This window comes from Aspergillus novofumigatus (assembly GCF_002847465.1).
Source record: "Aspergillus novofumigatus IBT 16806 chromosome Unknown P174scaffold_3, whole genome shotgun sequence".
NCBI lineage: Eukaryota > Fungi > Ascomycota > Eurotiomycetes > Eurotiales > Aspergillaceae > Aspergillus > Aspergillus novofumigatus.
In genome coordinates, this window is record NW_020194276.1 from 719,106 (window position 1) to 738,285 (window position 19,180).

Genomic DNA, 19,180 nt, shown 5'->3' on the forward strand with positions numbered 1-19,180 from the left:
ATCCTGTCCGTGTTATTTTCTGCTCTTCCATTTTTCCCTCTTTTCTCCGTGGGTCGTGTCGAAAACTTCATGCTGAGGTGTGAAGAATTGATCTAGCGACGGGCATTGCAGAATCATTTCGGAATGATTCAGGCGGCGGGGAACTGGTAAGGCGGCAGTTGTGGTCGCGACTCCTTCTTCACCGCCCAAGCTTTGAGGGCAATAGCCAAAATCTCACAAGCCATGATGAAGGCGGTCACTCCCATTCCCACAGTGAACGTGAACATCGCATCCAGATTATAGTATTCCATACTATCAACAACATTGCGGGTCTACCGAAAAAGATCAGTAACAATTCGTGGATTGAAAAAGGAGGAAAGCGAGGGACACGAGACACTTACACTTAGCATGAAGATCAACCCGCCAGCAATCAGACAGAAGGATGCCACAATCTCAGTTGGTGGACGCGACGGAAGATAGGAGGTCGGAGGCTTGAGGTATAGTAAAACATACGTCATGCCACGAGCCAAGGCGAACCCAACGAGAAGATTTCCCCATTGCTTGTGCACCATGGTCGAAATCATGCTCGTTTGATGGTGAGATCCCATCATCATTCCCAAAAGCAGGATAACAAGCGCAGGCATTGGATTGAGGGAGACGCCTTGCGTGTCAGGGGTCTGCCAAGCAGGGTCTGCCGAACCATGTACGCCGGCATGAGCGGGAAATTGTAGAACAGTGCTGTTCAACCAGCCTCTGACGCGCTTGGATTCGAATAGCATGCCACACAGGCCACCGCCGAAGAACATGATCGAAATCGACACATGCTCAAGGTCCGTGGCAGTCCATGCGCCCCCCCAGCCAGCCAGATGTTCCAGAAAGACATTGCTTGCCCCGTAAAGGAAGATGACAAAGGATTCGGTAAACTCGCCAGTAGGAATCTTCGCCTTCCATTTGCCGACGATGGAGCTCGAGGGTTTGACGTTCCACGCCCAGCCAAAATCTGCCCAGCAGCCCATCCAGCGGCCCAGGGTCAACAGACCGTACCAGAAAAAGATTCCACCCTTGATGAAGTGCGCCAGACCGTTGAAGACTTCGCTTCCCCGCTGCAGGTGAACTCGATTAGCGCCGTCTTACATCGGGGCAACTGGGATCTAGAGGGAAGGCGCTTACCATGATGCCACCATAAGCTACAGCACCGGTTGCAATAGCGACGAAGCCGAAAGGCAGGATAATCCTGTCAATAACCAAGGATACAACATTCAAGACCCGGAGGACGCGACTAGATACCATGCCAGGCACGCGACTGGCGAAAAAGCGACCTAAAATGGTGCTATGTAGCCAGCCGCCGTCAGCAGGCTTCTCGAGCACTTGCTCGGGCTTCTCAAAGGTATCATATTCTTCCGACGGAGATGAGCAGGAAGGTGAACTTGGCCGACTGTGAAGGGAGGAGTTTCTTTCGGTGCCCTGGCCGCTGTCTTTTGACCAGCGATAGGCATGATGGATCCCCGACGGATAAGGATGTAAATTATCAGACATTTCATCAGTGGGCACAGGGAGGAATGCTTCCTGCTCGTATGCCTTTACTCTCTCGCCTCTACCAGCATATGCGAAGATCAGCGACATAACGACCTGTGCGCTGATGACCCAGGTCGCAATCCATCCCATCTTGTGATGAGCATTGTTCTCATAAAGATCAGGTGTCTGACTGTTGTAGATAATTCCAATAAGCAAACCAAAGGCATTGCACACCAGGAAGACAAATTGCGACGGCAGTGCAAATCGCGAGCGCGCGATACTGAACATGACGGCTATACAGCACTGATCAGCAAGGTCCGGAAGATGGCGGTTGCTGGGACTTCTTACCTGTAGGCAGGACGAAACACCATGCAATGATCATGAGAGCGATGTGAGCCATTATGGTTCCCGAATGCTTTCCGTATGCGAAATAACTCATGGGGGATTCATCGTTTGCGTCTTTAGGCGGCTCCGACTTTGCTGTTTCTTCCATGTTCATACCCATGTCCATTTCCATGGATTCATCGTCTCCGTGAGGAAGCGCATTGGCGATGGTTACTAGTAAGAAGGAGGCCGCAAATGCGGCGCGGGATGCTGCTCGCAGCATGGGTGGTTTGTTTAGTGTATTATGGGGATAAGGACTGAGCTAGAAGGTTGTTCTCGGTGGGCAGCGACTACAGAGAGCTGGAGTTGAGGAACCTAAGCTCCAGCTCGCCTGATGGCTATTCCGATGGCCTGGTTGTGAGAAATTCTGATTGCGCAAAACCGCAGCTGTACGAGTTGCGGCGTTCAACTGCTACCGGCTCTGGCGCGCAATAGTTTACGTTAGGTATGCCTGTAGGGCTGAAGTATGGAAGGAGACTGCCGAAGGAAAAGGGGAAAGGAAGAAGTAAGAATGGAATGGGAGCCAGGGGAGGGGAAGTGAGATTAAGAGGTAAGATGCGAGGCCAGAATTTCTCTCTGTATTTTTTATTTTTTCCCTTTTCCTCTCTCTTTATACGCGCCGATGACTTTTTAATCTTTGGAGCTTCGCTCTGATTCTTTCGGAGCAGGCGGGGATAAGATGCGCCCTGCGCCGAGAAGGACGTGGAAACAAAGGAGCTCCCCAAAGCTCCGTATGCCGAATAGGACGGCGGTGGAGAAGAATAATTACCTAGCGCTACCCTGCTCGGCTCGAATAATCCTGATTGTGTCCGTTATTTTGATAAAGTCGTGGTGCTTTTCGATATAGAAAGTATCAAGCGCTGAAAAATATCATGCCATTTTATGATGCTGACTATGAGTGGTGATGACGATAACTTCGTCGCTTATAGCCCTTCTACCTGGATCAGAGCTCCGGAGTGACATAGAGGCCGTCATCATGCGGAGTCTTTGGGACTTTGTGTGAGTAATTGAGGGTCTTTGGTAAGAATTTTTCTTTTCTCTTATTTTTCGTTTTCAGCATGGGTCGGTCTGGAACGCCAGGGAACTACAGAGTATGTATCCCAGGATCACCTGGAATCTCCTACTGATTCGCATGATGTCAGAGTTGGTATCACTGATGTCCTCTCGACAGCAATGCCTCAAGCACGTACTTGAGCTTGAAGCAGACTACAAAAACAAACACAACTCTCAACAGCAGTCCAATAGCAACAATAACAAGCAATTACCATCCAGACCTTTCCAACGGAAGAACAACATGAACAAACAGAAAGATTTTCTTCTCGGCTGCTCGGATCCACCGGGAGGCATCATCCCGCCTTATCCTTGAATTACCAATCCTGGACTAGTGCGTGACAATCCATCGAAGTCACTATTGGCCCAGTCCGTGCCGTGGGATGACCTCATTCCAAGGTACCAAGGCTACCAGCTGCGCTTTAGCGGCTGAATCGGAGCTACTAGGGATCAGGCATTGACCTCTTTCGATGACGGGGCCAAATTACTCTATTTGTACGTCCCTTTGGACTGGATTATATTTTGAGAGCAACAACACTGCGAGTAAAGCGATCAAAGTTTCAATTCTTCTGTTATCCAACAGATGCTTATTACTGGGCACTCACCGCTAATGGTCTGATCCGATCGGTGCGGCTCATGCTATCTCAACGTACCTACTACTTCTGCCCAGCGTTTCCAGCCTGATTCTTTGAGCAACTGCCTATCGCCAGAAGGTGTCATTTGATCATTACAGGGATTTTGATTCGCTGTTTCTGTAATTCCGTAAGAGTACAAAGATTGGATGAAAGTGGCCTGTGCCGAGCGACAACGTTCTGCCTTACCAGCATCCCTGTTACGGAGTTGGGGCCTCTGCCAATCTCTAACAACACTAATAATGAGAAAGGCACAATATTGGTGTTACCATGATTTGTAAACCGTGCGACAGAGCAGAAAATCTATCAGTCTAAGGCACTTATTCATTCGACGGCACGAAGGGTAAGTAAACACGTACACATACGACTCAGTACAATGAGGAAGTCGTCAATGCAGAGCGACAATATAGGCAGTTACATGGGCTCATTCATCTTCTCCTTGCATTTATATCAAGGCAAAGACATCAAATGTTACTTGATAAGGAATGAATTTATTTGCGCGTGATGCAAAAAAGAAATGTACTTAAGGTAGAGAAAGATACTGCCAAGCCGAAGTCCGAGATTTGGACCCCTCTTCCCTGGAATTGTTCTTCAAGATCATCCGCTATTGTCATTTGTCAGCCTAGTTGGTAGATAACTACCCACTCGTGCATTCCCACTCAGCGCCAAGGCGCAAAACACTTCCTACCGGCAACGCGAAGCCGAGAATGAGCTGATGTCACGTTATGCTGGTAGGGGCAGGTATCCCATGCGCAGAGTACGGAGTATCTGCATTGAAGACAGGAAAGACACTACGCCAAGAATCCCATCTAGAGTCCTTGAGATGACCTGGAGATGAGAAGAACGGGGCACTCCAGTCCTTAAGCGAGTATACAAAAACGGCATGGATGTATCCATAGTACTCCGCCGAGTTCAGCCGATTAATCCGATTAGCTGCAATCAAGTCTCAGGTTCCCTTCATCTGTTCCTAGAAGAGACCCGCCAAGCGGAACACCAAGCACGTTGGCTAATGTTGGTGACACGACATCAAATAATTAATAAGACTGCATCGGTAATAATTTCGAAACTGCCTATGCCAGCCCCGAGTCGGTTGGGTTCTCGTGATAGTACTTCGTACGAGCTCCCTGAATACCACGGACTAACAATAATTAGGCCTACTCATCTGACAGCCCACGCCCGCTGCCGATCCATTCTCGGCATGATTGGCTGGTAAGAACGGATTAAGGAATCGGCCTGCACCGCCATCCGCGAGCTTCCGCGAGAATGAACTATCGACTCCCAGTCCAGTTTCTCTCAGGAATAAAGTTCTCGAAGTTCTGGACAGCCGATCTTTGAGGCGCAACGGGCATCACTGTACATGCACGCACTCGTATCCCCTAAGACACAACCCGTCTTTTGGAATTCATGGGTGTTGACGGACAAACTGGTCCTGCTGACCTGATGTGTTTCTCGATCTTTCTATGCTTGTGTCCTTACTAATTTTGTTAGAGTGGTGTGACTCACAACCCGGAACAGCGAAGACTCTGGGCAACCTGCTTTCCGTCAGGTTTGGTCTCGATCGTCGAGAACTTCGTATGTTGGAATATCTATGAGACCCCTAGCCTCTGGTTATGGCCGAGATACTGCGACATCATGTTCTCTACTTCGTATGACTGTGGTCGAGCTTTGAAGTCTTGGTGTCTCTCCACATTGACACCTTCAGTGTCAGTACTGTATTAATCAATGTAATGCGGTACCCGGGAAACTCATTCAACCCCTTTTCAATTCCACGCGGAACAACTGAAGTATAGGCTGAAGTTGCCAAAGTACCTGGGTGGTACCTACACGGTACAGTTGAGCACCACATCACAGCGGCACATTCCCTGCAGAGAGGTCTTCGTGAATCGTGCCATGGTGACAGGTAAGACCAACTAGTTAGAAATTATAATTTATGATCGCCGGCCGGAACTCGGGGACTCGGAAACTTCAGGTACTCTATTTACACAGTCGGATATATCACAAAACCATTCTCAGAAACGTAGGGTATTACAGTTTACACAAAACTTTGGCGCGATACATAAATCCTCAACACAAGAGCATAAGCCTTATGCGAAGACCGGCACTTTACTCCGTGACCGTGCCACGCCCAGAGGCCCCAGTCAATGTTGGAGTCATCAACAGACCCATTTCTGGGTAGTAGCGCATAGATACTGGTAACTGCTCAGCAATTGATTCCTCCCACATCGGAAACTCGGCACATTGCTAATATCAGCGGGGTTTCAGGAGATGATCCGCGGCTCGTGCTACCATGTAGGAGCTTCGAGGTGTTCCAATACTCCGTACTGAGGCGTGGTCCTGCTGACTTTGTGAGTTCCTTTTGCGGAACGAATTCAAGGACAACATCTAACCCAGGTATCTATATGATACGGGTAATCCCGCGCCCTGGAACCGAATGAATGCCGGATTGTCATACCAGTCCCCGGCTTATTCTTCCCAGGGGTAACTAACTCCCCATGAGCTGAGACCATTCGATATAGAAACATCACTCCAAGCCTGCATCGAGCTACACCCTGCACGACGCTTGGAATTAAGTCTCGAAGTGAGCGCGCAATCCATAATCATACCAGGACTTTCTCATTCCTCGTCCACATGTGGTGGATAAAGTCAGCTGTTGGTCGCGCACACAAACGTAAGACTAGACAAGCTGTGATCGGCGGCTGAAGTGAACAGAAGACATCTTTGGAACGCTGAGGCGAGCAAAATACAGGACATTGAGACTCGGTCTATGTGCTAGTTTGTTGTTGCAACCCCTTAATACGTCAGTATCCAGTCCTCCATATCTTGACGCATATGCTTGCTTCTGCTTCGAGTGTCGCGAGTACCTTCTCTCGTAGGACCGTTGTTCAACAGCCAGAAACAAAAACAAAGCCTGTGTGGCACATATCACTGGTGACATGCCATACACACTCTCAACTTTGGATCGACTTTTACCACAGTGCAGTAGTGCTTCGCTTGCCGGACTTTCATAAGCTTTTCAATTTGCAGGCTAAATGCAGCTTAATGATCTAGCACATGCTAGTGACAATGACGACCATATGTGCTTCCTCCAGGGCGCGCTTCTCTATGGATGTAGTTGGGCGTGCGCAGCTTCTACCCGCAATAACGCGGAAACAGTTTCATTTGGACGCCATTCAGTGAACGATATCCAGAAGATGTGTCTTCTCCAGAGTTAGGGGCTGACCACCCCCATCCGCATTGGCTTCGGATATGCACTTGCAAAAGCCTAGAAGTATGTCAACTGTCCTTTGTAACCAGATTCAACAGTATAACTTCCTTTCCAATCATCGACCGTGTGATAATAAAGAGAGGTGGCTTTAAGATTATCCTCGACGTGAGTGAGGTCGTTCCTCGCTCATTCAGGTGCTTTGATATCCAACACTGCGGAGAAACCAAACACCGTGGACGTGGAGGCGGGGCGCTAAGCCAAAAAAGGCGAGGCTCAAATCACATGACCACTATAGCCTAATGCATCCAGAAATGGCTTAGCGCTCCTCAAGCGAGGTGGCCCGAGCCCGGCAGCGGAACATAGGCACACAACGCATTTTCAACCCTAATATCTTTTATCCTCAACGCCCAGCGCCAGCGACGACAAACCACCTGCCAAACACCGTCAACCCCCAGGTTTTCCTCGTCTCAGATTCAAGATGACTCACGAGTCCGTTTGGTACAGCCGGCCCCGCAAGTAAGGATATTCTTCAATTCTGGGATGCGTCGATACGATTTGGCTAACTTGTTGTCTCTCTATAGGTTCGGCAAGGGTTCCCGTGAATGGTGTGTGAACGAAATTCCCCAGGCGATACCAGCAGGATAGGGTCGAAACATTATGAATTGCGAGCAGGAATGGCTAATCAGATATTTTGCGTCGAAACAGCCGTGTTTGCGCCCACCGCGCTGGTCTGATCCGCAAGTACGGGGTATGGAAATGAGCCAACTATCGAGAATAACCCGCGTTGGACATGCGACTGATAGTGGTTATAGATGGACATCTGCAGACAGTGCTTCCGTGAGAAGGCTCAGGACATCGGTTTCTACAAGGTTGGTTCCCACATACGCCGCAAAGTCGGAACACCATGGCCAGCGTCAAACCGACGACACTCTCGGAGAACTGGTTGGCAGAAGAAAGAGCGGATCACTAACAAAGTTACCTCTTCATACAGTACCGTTAAATCTGTTTTCTCGATCCATTTCCTGTTTCACGACGAATCGTTACGTGCTCGGCGCTCGGTAGCTACCATGGAGGAAAATCAAAAAGGAATCATATCCGCTTGAATTCCAAAGGGGGAAAATAGGAAAGAGGAAGAGGAGATGCCGGTGTGAACAACCCGAAAGGTGTTATGTCGAAACCTTTTATCTTTCCAATTCAATTTTTTAAATTGAATTCATGAGGATCTTTCTCCCGTCCTTTCCACCTTACTTTACCTACACCTCGAGCCCGCCATAGCGAAACAGTGTGGTAAATGTGACGAATACGGCTTCAATTGGGTCAATGCCACCTGTAGACGACCCTGTCTAGTAAAGCTACCTATGGACGTAGCGGTCGGTTGCAATAGTTGAGCTTTCCTTTCGTCTAGCCCTCCGGTCCGGCATGGTTCACTTCACCTTTTACACTCTACGACTCGAGAAACATACCCATGGTGCAGGCAAAATTCTTGTCTTTACCATGTGGTCGCCAACGGTTGCTTGTAGAAACACGGGATGTGCGGTGTCTGCTACCTATCGAAACTGCCCGTTTTCAACGCACAACGTAGCATTTCTACCTCGTAGAACATATGATGAGAAAATCTGCTGGAATCAAATTCTAGCAATCACCAAGCCATGTCTTGCGCGACCATTTTAGCCTGGTATTCTAAGTGTCTGCCTAATGGGAGAGATGCAATCAGGTAACATTGAGGCCCTCCCGAGTGGAATTCAAATAAAGACCCGCGAATTGAACTCCGATACCATGAACTCCTGTCCGTTAGACCCAGGAGGGGAAAAACAAAGATGGTTGCCTCTTTATGGAGGATTGAGGGGTGCCGAGGCAATGCGACGAGCTACTGCAAAGAAGCAGTAAACAATCGTAGATTGTAAAACAAGAGATACGCATCGGCGTTGAGGACTTCAGCCTCGGTGGCGGCAGTGACCTGATCATCGTTGAACAGTACCCACTGTCAAGAGAAGAGTTAGTCAACAATGTCATGTGTTGTCTCCTAAGAGCAAACACGAGGCATAAGCCACTAGATAACGGATAGACAAACCTGGTCGCCCTGCTTGCAGTAGACGTAGTAGTGTCCAGCGTCCAATTTGCCTTTGTGGACGACTGCAGAAGAGAGATCATAGATGAATTTGGATTTGTCAAGGTCCTCCCTGTGCCGATGTGTCGTATATGGGAGCATGTTGATCGACAAAGGGAAATCGACCCTGCCTTCCACTTTCTCGGACACCGCTGAGCTATGCTCGAAGCGCTGCATATCATGTTAGCCAGGTCCACCGCGGTCGTCAGAGAGAAGAGACAGACCTTCAGCTGCATGCAGAGAATCGCCGGCAATTTCTTGATTCGCAAACGCTTTGTTGCTTTCTGAGGCGTACCGCCACACTCGCTGCAATTGTAGACACCTGCCATCAGCCTTTCTGGTGACGTAAAGCTCTCCAGGCAACCATTTAGTGTAGGTGTCGCTGAGGGCCCGACACCGCCGCCCATGGCCCGTTTCTTCGCCTGTACCTGAACGTCCAGACTCAGATCGAGCATAGGATCTTCCGTTTTTGTAATGTTGCCGCAATTATCACACATCACACTACTTTTGAGCTTGCCATAAAATGTTTGGTGGAAAAAGCAAGAACACCCTTGGTCGTGGTCATCCACGTGTCCTTCAGTGCTCGTATGTAACTTGTCGACGAGGAATTGGTAGTACTCGTGTGCGTCCTGCTGATGGTAACCTGCCAAAGTCTACGAAGAGTCAGTATTTTAGTGTGGTAGCAGTCGGTCAAGAAACCACCTACGGGACTTGCACGCCATGATGCTAGCAGAAGATTCAATGCGGCAAAGCCTTCGGCTTTGTCGCTGCTGTTGAAGTCGGCAAATGCTTCTGCAACTGCGCAGCCTATGCAATCCTGGAGAGTACAATCGTGCGACTGATGGCCATTCCCCAAGAAATAGGCATTCAAGATGGGGTCATGCAGTAAAGTCTGCAGGATGACATTGAGATAACATGTTTGTCCGAGATTGTACAGACCTCGGACGCCCTGTTTTGCACAAGCGCGCTTGTTGGCGTTATTTCTGACAAACTGTTCATCCGATGAACTTTCGCTTGATCTACGTCTCCTAGATGCTGCTGGACTTTAGCAGGTTGAATGCAATCAAGATAGACAAGATGCGAACCTTGATGCTTTCCATAAGGTAACGATCGAAGACGTTCCAAGTCATGGTCATAGACGAAGTCACCGCAACCTTGGCAGAATAGAGTACGCCCCCTTGACTCCATGTCTGCGGGTGTCAGCTACCTTCTACTGTAAAGTCGCACTAGATCGACTTACAGAACTGATGCCCAGTCTCTTTCGTATGAGCTTGTCTATCGGCAGGGGCGCACACTCCAGAGCAAGTCAAGCAGGTGTATTTTGGCCTTAGCAGAGAAGCAGTACGCACACCTCCCTTTTGCTTCGGGAAGTCATCCACCGTTAAAGGCTTAGGAAACAGAGGTAACGGCCTAGGAGCCAGAGAATTGTGAGTTTTAAGGAATGAGCTCTTGAACTGCTCGGCAGTGTTTCCACTCTGAGTCAGTATTGCGGCGAGATGCTCTTACTACTAGTCAGTTTGAAGATCTATAGAGAGAACGGTGTCATGATGATGCCTGCTTACCGCAACCGAACTCAGCCTCGGAGAGAAGGGACGCTGAAGTAATGCTCGCCATGGTGACGAAGGTGACAGCACAAGATGAAGCTGTTCCAAGGATGTTGTAGAAAGGAAATATCGGGATGAGAGGGTATTAGAAGAATTAAAGAAGATTTGCGAGTCTGAATGGAAGAGCTTCAAAATATATAAGACGACCGGGAAAGGCGTCCAGCAACAGATACCTTGACTCTTGCGGCCGAAGAAGGAAGTGTGGATGAATGCAAAGCATTCATAATAGAAGTCGTCAAAGACCTTGTATGAGTTCACAATCGCATTGTGAAGCTTTCAGAGGCTAGCCTCTCAATCAAAAGAAACCTTCAGCGTTGTGTTGCCCAAGCTGGAGTCTATTGAAGGCTGTGGTGAACCTCAGTGTCCCCCTGCTAGCACTAAGTGTGCCGTGCGGATCGGATTAGCACCGAAGCGACCTGAGGAGCAAATGATGTACCAGCAACAACACTTGATAAAAAGCAAAGCTTGAACTGCAGATGATTAGACTTGTTAAAATGATAGGTGTTGCCTCAAGATTATTGAGCCGAAACTATGTGACGCCACAGAAGCTTTGTGGACGGCTTGATGTTGGTTTAAGAGATCATTTTCTCCTCAGGGTCCGCCGCTCGGAGCGATAAGGAACCGGGCCTGGATCCGCAACCCCGGGTGAGACGCCGCCTTTGTGGGAGATTTAAAGGTAAGGAGTACTCTATAGTGTCTCATATTGCGCTTGTGAAATAAAACTAAGAATTGCGTAGGCCATTATTTCTAAAGATAGTTTTATCTCGCATTGCCATGTCATTAATCTGGCTTCAGTGGCAATGGCAAGTTTGAAATCCATCTCAACAAAAGTAGTCCATGGAAAGAGAAGGGCTACGGTTCGAATGGAGGCAGCTGCATGCTAGCGAAGCAGCCCAGCGGCTTTGTAGCTTTCTGGCTGATCTGGTTCATCTGGTATAGCTGTGCCTCCAACATTGGGCCGGACCGGCGCTTCTCCGTCAGATCTCTGCTCCTTGATCTCCAGGTCTCGGCAGTGCTGCCAATCTTCCTTATCTTGAGTTTATGGGCAAAGTCTGATGGAGCACAGTTGTACACGAGGATATTTGGTTGTAACGTTATTGTTCCCAGAACAGCTCTCACCGAACACCTCTACCTCGAGGCAATGCGCTGGGCCGAGCCCGATTAGTCCCTCTCGTTGTATAGCGACCGCGTGTCGACCCGCGCGTTGAAGACCCCCGAGTAGCTCCTCGAGAAGGGACGGAGGATTTGGATGTGGGCTTGGAGGAAATCGTGCTAGGAGGATTCTCGACGAACGAGGTATCTGTCGTCCTGTGGCCCCGGATCGTGGTCAGAATGAACATCCAATGTGCAATGCTGCTTTGATTTAAGGGTAACTCACATGAACGTTGCCTCAGCGTCAACAGCTCGTCGAACTTCTTCAGCTTCAGCCTCTGCAATCTTAGTGAGTATAGTTGTCTTGTTAATTTTGTCGAATGTTACTTGACAATACCTTTTTGAGCTTCAGCTTGTTTAGCCCTCCGGAACGAATCTGCTATTGGTGCCTAGTTCTTAGTGAGCAAGGGACTATATGAGAGGTAAAGGCTTAGTCCGACATACCTCCGGAAAGTCCACACAGAATGCATTCATATTCAAACCATAGAGGAAGCTGGCAAAGCTTTCGCTGAAACGCGTTAAACTCTCGTGCATCAACTGAAGGTGCATGAAGTTCGCCTCAAGGTCTGCCATAGAATCTGCAAGTTCTGCAAACTGCGGCTCGAGAGCATTGATTGCGGGTTGCGTGTAGCCAGCATTGCTGATACTCGTCCCATATCCATGTGCTTCGCGGATTGACGATCGAGAATTGGGCCGTAGAGGAGTTGTGGGCCTGGACGAAGGTCGCGGGCGCGAGGATGACCGAGGCCGAGTGAGAGCAGCTTCCATCATAGATTCTCACAATAAACCGATGTTCGAGGAAAGCTAATCAGAAATCTGAGTAGGAAGCCTTTGTTGTTGCGCGGCCAACGATAAACAATCACAACACGTGATGAATTGGGCCGAGCCAGCAAGATAGTTGAGCAGCTCAGCAAAGGATATCAAACGCAGTTTGTAAATGGTTGGTTTGGAATTGAATTTGTTGAAGACCTAAGGCAGATCGGTAGATAATATCTATCGAGTGTTTATTGCGTTCTGCCTCGTTAATTAAAACAGTGGGCGCCGCATTGTTGATCCCCCGCTTTTCCAGTTTGCGATTGGATCGGGAATTGAGGCGCCCCGAGGGTCCGTTGCGGCATTGATCATCCACAGAGAGATGATGTTATAAATCGTTCGAGGTTGCCAAGATAGGACCACTACTATTTAGTACTACGTACTAGTAACAATCATCAATTTTCCCATCCTTGTGTGCCCTTGCCCAGTCTGGCGTGAAATTGAGGATAGCAACAACCAACAACATCACAGTCATCCCAACGGACCCCACTCTAGGCCCTCGTTTTTAATCTCTCAGCACATGCATACTTGTTTGTCTATTCGACGCCGTCTACTCCTTTCTTCGGCCAACTCTGTCCATTTCCGCTCATTCTCCCTGCCATTATTACTCGCTGAAGGCGCATCGAAGCCATATTCAGTTTCAGGCTCCCTAGCTAGACGATCGATCTTCACTGTACCGTCATCGCGGAACAACGCTCCGAGGAAGGCTTCATCATTTTGGACAGTTACATTCGCTCTCGCTGTCATTTGCGGAGGAGTTTGGTTACAGGATAAGCGCTTTCATCCCAAGAACGACGCTCCTTCTCCATCAATTTCGCAGAATATCGAGCCTGAACAGGAACCATTTCTCGACGTCATCGATACTCTTAAAACAATGCCTACCGAATTGCCTCCCGGAACCGTGGGGAATCTCACGGCAGAGCAGGAAGCGAAACTGCAGGAATTCTGGGTGCTGCTTCTGAAAGTCTTTGGCGTTAAGCTTGATGCGCTGGAGTCAGCTAGGGAAGCATCGGCCAGCGCGCCGCAGGAGAACAAGAAAGAGCCCAAGCGACGATTCGGACTGTTCGGCCGAGGCAAGGATAGTGAAGATGGCACCGCGAGCGAGAAATCAGCAGAAGGGATCACAACCAACCTCGCATCTATCAATATTTCCGATGCAGACGATAAGTATGGTCAGTCGAAGGAGTTCCAGCAAACTCTAGTTGACATGTCGCCGGAGGACATTCGGACAACATTCTGGACTATGGTTAAACAAGATAATCCCGATTCTCTGCTTTTACGCTTTCTACGGGCGCGTAAGTGGGATGTCAAGAATGCTCTCGTCATGTTTATTTCTACTATCCGCTGGAGGTTGATGGATGTGAAGGTGGATGACGATATCATGAAGAATGGCGAGCAGCATGCTCTCAAACAGTCGCAGAGTTCCGATCCTGCTGAAAAGAAGGCTGGTGAGGAATTCTTGATGCAAATGCGTCGGGGAAAGAGTTTCCTCCACGGTGTCGACAAATCAGGCCGGCCAATTTGCGTCGTCAGGGTGCGCCTGCATAAGGCTGGTGATCAAAGTCAAGAGGTCTTAGACCGCTTCACTGTTTACACAATTGAATCGGCGCGCATGATGCTTGCGCCTCCCGTCGAAACAGCTGTGAGTCTCAAATCTGGCAAACCCGCCGAGATGCACCTGACACATTTTAGTGTATCATTTTCGACATGACCGACTTCTCATTGGCGAATATGGTATGCCCACGATCTTCAATCTGCCGTAAACATTCACTTACCTCGGCAGGATTACTCTCCGGTCAAGTTCATGATCAAATGCTTCGAGGCCAACTATCCTGAATCTTTAGGGGTTGTGCTCATTCACAAGGCGCCTTGGATCTTCTCTGGTTTGTCTTCGTTCCTAAATTGAAGCCGTATGTACTAAATTAATTCTGCACAGGCATCTGGAACATCATAAAAGGATGGCTTGATCCGGTCGTTGCTGCTAAGGTTCATTTCACTAAGAATGTCAAGGATCTCGAGCAGTTCATCCCTCGAGATCGCATCATGAAGGAGCTTGAGGGTGATGAGAATTGGGAGTACAAGTACGCGGAATGCGAACCGGACGAAAATAAGCCGATGGAAGACACTGCCAAACGAGACCAGCTGTTAGCAGAGCGACGTGAACTTGGCAAAGAAATCCAAGATGCGACCATTTCGTGGATCGCGGCCAGCTCCAAAGGAGACAAGGATGCTGTGGCAACAGCTAAGGATAAGAGAAAGGACCTTATTGAGCGGTTGAGGGAGCAATACTGGCAGCTTGACCCTTACGTACGTGCCAGGTCCCTGTACGATCGCTTGAATGTGCTCCAAGGTAATGGCAAAATCGACTTCTATTCAGCGGAGAGCATGTCGAAGGGAAATGCGGCCAGCAGCCAATAATCCAGAGGGTCAAGATGTGATGAGACTGAGTACTTTTGACCTGACTTATCATTACTTTTTGGACATCGACGTGCTCAAAAATGAGTCATAATGTCTGTACTGGACGACAGTTTGTATATATAGAGCACTGCAGTCTATACTAATGCATCAATTCCGTATACACTGTCTTGACTTTGTTACTGAATGGTATAAGAGATGAATTTACAATTGGCTGTGGTAATGACAGTCAATGCTCGACAGGGACTGAAGGACCACGCTAACTTCTTTTATTGAGCCAAGGACGGCGACTTTTAGACTGAATGTGTCGGTTTACATCCTGGACTTGATTTCCTCATGCAGAGCCTTGAGTTTATCCATGTCGGTAGGCTGGGTAGGCCATCCAATACCAAGACCCTCTGTCTCATTAGGCTTCGGAATCTGTTAATCTGCGATTAGCACTATTGCAACATACACCAGGAGGAATGCTAAGACATACCATGTGGAAGTGGACCTAATCAGATAGAAAAGCAAGGGTCAGCGCTGTGTTTCCATTTCTCACGCCCAGAAACAGTCTCTTACATGGTCGACAACTTGGTGAGCAATGCGGCCGTTGTTCTGCAGGATATTGTAGTCCTCTGCGCCGCTTGCTTTGGCAATCTGCTTGGCCACGGGCTATTGGAGATAACATCTGTCAGCCTCCTCCTCCTATTGAAAATATGATTAGGTAGGGGACCCTGTAACCTGCGGGGGACAAGGTTCAAAGTCCGTGGACCTTATCCCCCAAGGTCCTCAAGGATGTGCAAAGGGTATAGAAAGGCGAGCGACACAAAATTCTGCTTGAGTTTTCTTTCTTTCTTCACGTACCAGCAGTTCCCTGAGGTCTTCGTCAGGGATATCGGTGAGCTTCGCACCGTGGAACTTGGGGATCACGAGCTATTACAGACGATTCAGCCTTACTGTTAGCGGATTTATAATTTTCTCGAAATGAATGTTATGGGATCCGCCGAAATGTATACAAAGAGGCTGCGTGAGATATCGGATATAGGATTGATATCTCGGGTAGGTTATGCTGCAGTCCAACGTAAAGGTGCCAGAACTTACCGCATGGCCACGGCTGAGAGGCTGGATGTCAAGGAAAGCGAAGACCTTGTCACTCTCGAAGAGCTTGAAGGAAGGGATATCACCTATGTTTCATGAAGAAGCTTAGCGCCATCAAGCAGGAGAGCTACGGCGTCATCGCAAGCTTTTCTGGCGAAAGTTGGAGACGCAACAGCTCACTGGTGGGTGGCAGGAGATAGGGCTCACCCTTGATGATTTTGCAGAATATACAGGCAGCGGAAGACATTATGTGGACGACGTGTGGATGGACTAGATGGCTATACACGAAAATTAAGTGAAGTACCGATTGACAGCTGACAATAATCAATCGTGAAGTCAATGAACTGTTCAAGATGCGGGCAGGTGGGTTGAATGCGGGGTACGCGACGTCAAACGAACCGAAAAGAAAAGAAAAGGGCGAAGAGGGCCGGATTCGAACGGAGACTCTTTCTTTGCTCTGGGGTGGGTTATATTTTAAATCGGGGAGACTCCCCCGAGGAGTGGGACAAGCTAGCTCAGAACCCATTTCTTGCCTTTTACCAGAGATGGCCGTGGCTTGCCCAACATACTCCTCTTCTCAATCTTTGGACCTTTCCATCGACATAGCTGTCGATTTTGTTATTTTTATTTTTGTTCAGATTTCGATCAATGCATTCCTAGATTGTTGTGTCCTTTTTTTTTAACAAGATTTTAGCCCTGAGTATACCTCAGATAGTTGCAGGAACAATACAAAGTGCGTGTTCTTAGTGGTAAGCCCCGTGGCTATAGTGCCACTGCGAGAGAGTGCTCCTACTCCGCCGTTGTCAATTGAGTGCTACGTGCAACTCTTGACCCTTGCTTTTCAAGCTCATCGTGACTTGACTCGTTGATAAGCTATAGCGAAGCGAAAGTCATGAGTCTATGCTCGTGTTCAAGCCAGTTTATTCCTACTTTATCAAAGCATCTTGAGGGCCATCTCACTACTCCGTTTGAGGCACGTTCCCCCACCCCTCTGTAGTTCGCAGCTACCCCAAATCTTCCGAGTTGGAGAAGCAGCCTATCCTGACGAACGGGCAAGAGTCCGCTTCTAACGGCCGAAACCACCCAATTGACGACTATTGGGCTCGATAAGAACCACGTTGATAGGCCTGACCCCGCCCTGAGCAGTTATCTTTTCTCTGCTTTCTCCGCAGGGCTTCCCTATCAAGCGGCGGTTCTTCATATCAAGGACTCGTAGATAAATTGTCGTTGTTCCTTCATTGGAAGGCGCCATGGCACTTGCATGGAGTTCTAGGTTTGCACCTTCACCAGCTGTCCGATTACTTTTGAAGCGAGGAGTACCATCACATTCCGTGAAATTAGCATTCATAAGATCTCAACGGTCCTTCTCAATCTCAAGGACCCAAGCCATGTTATCTACGGAATTGAGCGAAGCTCAGATCGCGGCTTTACGCGCGAACAAGGACCGTCTTGCGAAAGACCTTCATCACAGTTGTCAATGGGGCTACGGTATTCAATGGGGAGAGTAAGCATGGCATCCTGCATTCTTTCTTGAACTGGGCCGGTGCTCTTTGTGACCTTGCGAGCCAACAATGAAGATCCCGCATGATACACGGTCCCATGTGTAGTTCAGCCAGAACACTGCTGACCGATGGCTGGCGTAGTGGACCGACAGATACCGGTATGCAGCGTCTCGCCTTGTCCGAGGAGGACAAGAGAGTTAGGGATTGGTTTATCGAGACGGCAAAGGCACTGAAGTGCAGTGTCACCATTGACGAGATGGGCAATATCTTCGCTGTTCGCCCGGGGCGTCGGAAGGATGTGCCTGCTACGTTCATCGGCAGCCATCTGGACACTCAGCCGACAGGTGGTCGATATGACGGGATTCTCGGAGTCCTTGCGGGCATTGAAGCTTTGAAGGTCATTGACGAGATGGGAATCGAGACAGAGGGAGGTGTAGGAGTTGTCAACTGGACAAAGTAAGAGCCGTTTTCCAAAACGAGGGTGCGCAGATTCCTGCAGCAGACAATATAGTAACATTTCCACAGCGAGGAGGGTGCTCGATTCCCAGTTAGCATGGTTTCTTCCGGCGTGTGGGCGGAGTGCATACCTCTTTCGAGGGCCCATGACCTCAAGGAAGTTCCTACGGTGGCTTCACTACCTACTGCAGCCTCCTCTCCAGAGTCGATGAAATCCGCACTGGAAAAGATCAACTATCTCGGAAGTGTCCCATGCTCATACAAAGAGACGCCCATGGCAGCGCACTTTGAACTTCACATCGAACAGGGACCTCATCTCGAATCTGCTAACCAGCGTGTCGGTGTAGTCACTGCCGTCCAGGCATACCGCTGGTACCGCCTGATCATCATCGGTAGAGACACTCATACTGGCACTACAGCCTTCCAGCACCGAGCAGATGCCCTATACGCTTTTGCCCGCATGATGGTCCGCGCTAGGGAGGTCGCGTCGTCTCACGGTTGTTTGGCAAGTGTTGGTATTATCGAGGCGAAGCCTGGCAGTGTCAACACAGTGCCAGGGCTTGTAAGCTTCTCCCTCGACATTCGCGGGCCAGAGACCGAATTAGTCGCCGTGGTGGAAGCAGAATTGAGGAAGGATTTCGACGCAATTGCTGCCGAAGAAGGTAAAGGTATTGGAAAGCCATGTCGAGTGGAGTGGACCATGGATTTTGATTCTCCAGCGGTGAAATTTCACCCGGACTGCATTGAATGTGTTCAACAATCAGCAGAAGCAGTCGTTGCCGACGCTGGTGTTTCTGATCCCAAGTCATTTGTGCAGACTATCATGAGCGGTGCAGGGCATGACAGTGTTTTCACCTCCAAACGAGTTCCCACAAGTATGATCTTTGTGCCGTGCAAGGACGGTTTGAGCCATCATCCCGAGGAGTTTTGCTCTGCGGACGACTGTGCCACAGGCGCATCAGTCATTCTGCAGGCAGTAATCCGATATGACAGGAGGAGATTCTCTGCGTAGGAATCGTGCTTGCCATAGGATATCAGGAAATCAAACTGTTCATATTGTTCTCTCCGATCATATCGACAAAGACAGGCTCCATTGAAAACTTCCCGTGTGCAAATTCACATGCTGGCATCTTACACCAGAAACTGACAAATCTACGAGTAGCACAGAGTGATCGGGCTGAGTCATGATGATTTTGCCATTAATCCTAGCTAGTTCGTAACAAGAGGCATTGGCAGTACATAATCCTCATTCTCCAGATAGAAAGAGTAGTTCTATTTTCATCATA

The 19,180-nt window shown here is 48.9% G+C and overlaps 7 protein-coding genes across 7 annotated transcripts; 3 read left to right on the forward strand and 4 right to left on the reverse strand.

Annotated features, from left to right (window-relative positions):
• Positions 1–128: 128 nt before the first annotated feature.
• P174DRAFT_458637 (Ytp1 family protein) lies at positions 129–2,101 on the reverse strand (the record flags this gene model as incomplete). Its single annotated transcript, XM_024829692.1, has 4 exons — positions 129–311; positions 381–1,082; positions 1,150–1,787; positions 1,843–2,101. The coding sequence occupies 4 exons, from the start codon at positions 2,099–2,101 to the stop codon at positions 129–131; spliced, it is 1,782 nt and encodes a 593-aa protein (XP_024683636.1).
• Positions 2,102–7,203: 5,102 nt separating this feature from the next.
• Positions 7,204–8,184, forward strand: P174DRAFT_439718 (40S ribosomal protein uS14). Its single transcript, XM_024826876.1, has 5 exons — positions 7,204–7,281; positions 7,347–7,370; positions 7,471–7,513; positions 7,578–7,634; positions 7,757–8,184. The coding sequence occupies exons 1-5, from the start codon at positions 7,244–7,246 to the stop codon at positions 7,763–7,765; spliced, it is 171 nt and encodes a 56-aa protein (XP_024683637.1). The 5' UTR covers positions 7,204–7,243; the 3' UTR covers positions 7,766–8,184.
• A 448-nt stretch (positions 8,185–8,632) lies between these two features.
• Positions 8,633–10,486, reverse strand: P174DRAFT_366320 (putative ubiquitin C-terminal hydrolase Ubp8; the record flags this gene model as incomplete). Its single annotated transcript, XM_024822104.1, has 7 exons — positions 8,633–8,746; positions 8,837–9,043; positions 9,097–9,525; positions 9,579–9,910; positions 9,958–10,062; positions 10,113–10,373; positions 10,435–10,486. The coding sequence occupies 7 exons, from the start codon at positions 10,484–10,486 to the stop codon at positions 8,633–8,635; spliced, it is 1,500 nt and encodes a 499-aa protein (XP_024683638.1).
• Positions 10,487–11,796: 1,310 nt separating this feature from the next.
• Positions 11,797–12,524, reverse strand: P174DRAFT_123638 (DASH complex subunit DAM1). Its single transcript, XM_024821075.1, has 2 exons — positions 12,073–12,524; positions 11,797–12,017 (listed from the first exon to the last, which is right to left on the reverse strand). Exons 1-2 carry the CDS (start codon positions 12,397–12,399, stop codon positions 11,952–11,954), a joined length of 393 nt encoding a protein of 130 aa, XP_024683639.1. The 5' UTR covers positions 12,400–12,524; the 3' UTR covers positions 11,797–11,951.
• A 791-nt stretch (positions 12,525–13,315) lies between these two features.
• P174DRAFT_366708 (CRAL-TRIO domain-containing protein) lies at positions 13,316–14,859 on the forward strand (the record flags this gene model as incomplete). The annotated part of the gene is made up of 4 exons (XM_024822125.1): positions 13,316–14,083; positions 14,134–14,175; positions 14,225–14,324; positions 14,378–14,859. The coding sequence occupies 4 exons, from the start codon at positions 13,316–13,318 to the stop codon at positions 14,857–14,859; spliced, it is 1,392 nt and encodes a 463-aa protein (XP_024683640.1).
• A 152-nt stretch (positions 14,860–15,011) lies between these two features.
• P174DRAFT_439724 (HIT family protein) lies at positions 15,012–16,205 on the reverse strand. Its single transcript, XM_024826877.1, has 6 exons — positions 16,144–16,205; positions 15,940–16,022; positions 15,703–15,771; positions 15,418–15,510; positions 15,335–15,349; positions 15,012–15,276 (listed from the first exon to the last, which is right to left on the reverse strand). Exons 1-6 carry the CDS (start codon positions 16,181–16,183, stop codon positions 15,169–15,171), a joined length of 408 nt encoding a protein of 135 aa, XP_024683641.1. The 5' UTR covers positions 16,184–16,205; the 3' UTR covers positions 15,012–15,168.
• A 981-nt stretch (positions 16,206–17,186) lies between these two features.
• P174DRAFT_429479 (M20 family metallo-hydrolase) lies at positions 17,187–18,906 on the forward strand (the record flags this gene model as incomplete). Its single annotated transcript, XM_024825575.1, has 3 exons — positions 17,187–17,440; positions 17,544–17,894; positions 17,964–18,906. The coding sequence occupies 3 exons, from the start codon at positions 17,187–17,189 to the stop codon at positions 18,904–18,906; spliced, it is 1,548 nt and encodes a 515-aa protein (XP_024683642.1).
• Between the last annotated feature and the right edge of the window lie 274 nt (positions 18,907–19,180).

Coding starts and splice junctions, on each gene's coding strand:
- P174DRAFT_439724 (XM_024826877.1), bottom strand. CDS start 16,183: ATGTCTTCCGCTGCCTGTATATTCTGCAAAATCATCAAGG. Junction 15,772..15,939: donor CTCTCAGCCGTGGCCATGCG/GTAAGTTCTGGC, acceptor CGTCTGTAATAG/CTCGTGATCCCCAAGTTCCA. Junction 15,511..15,702: donor AAGACCTCAGGGAACTGCTG/GTACGTGAAGAA, acceptor TATCTCCAATAG/CCCGTGGCCAAGCAGATTGC.
- P174DRAFT_439718 (XM_024826876.1), top strand. CDS start 7,244: ATGACTCACGAGTCCGTTTGGTACAGCCGGCCCCGCAA. Junction 7,371..7,470: donor GGCAAGGGTTCCCGTGAATG/GTGTGTGAACGA, acceptor GCGTCGAAACAG/CCGTGTTTGCGCCCACCGCG. Junction 7,514..7,577: donor GTCTGATCCGCAAGTACGGG/GTATGGAAATGA, acceptor TAGTGGTTATAG/ATGGACATCTGCAGACAGTG.
- P174DRAFT_123638 (XM_024821075.1), bottom strand. CDS start 12,399: ATGATGGAAGCTGCTCTCACTCGGCCTCGGTCATCCTCGCGCCCGCGA. Junction 12,018..12,072: donor TCTGTGTGGACTTTCCGGAG/GTATGTCGGACT, acceptor ACTAAGAACTAG/GCACCAATAGCAGATTCGTT.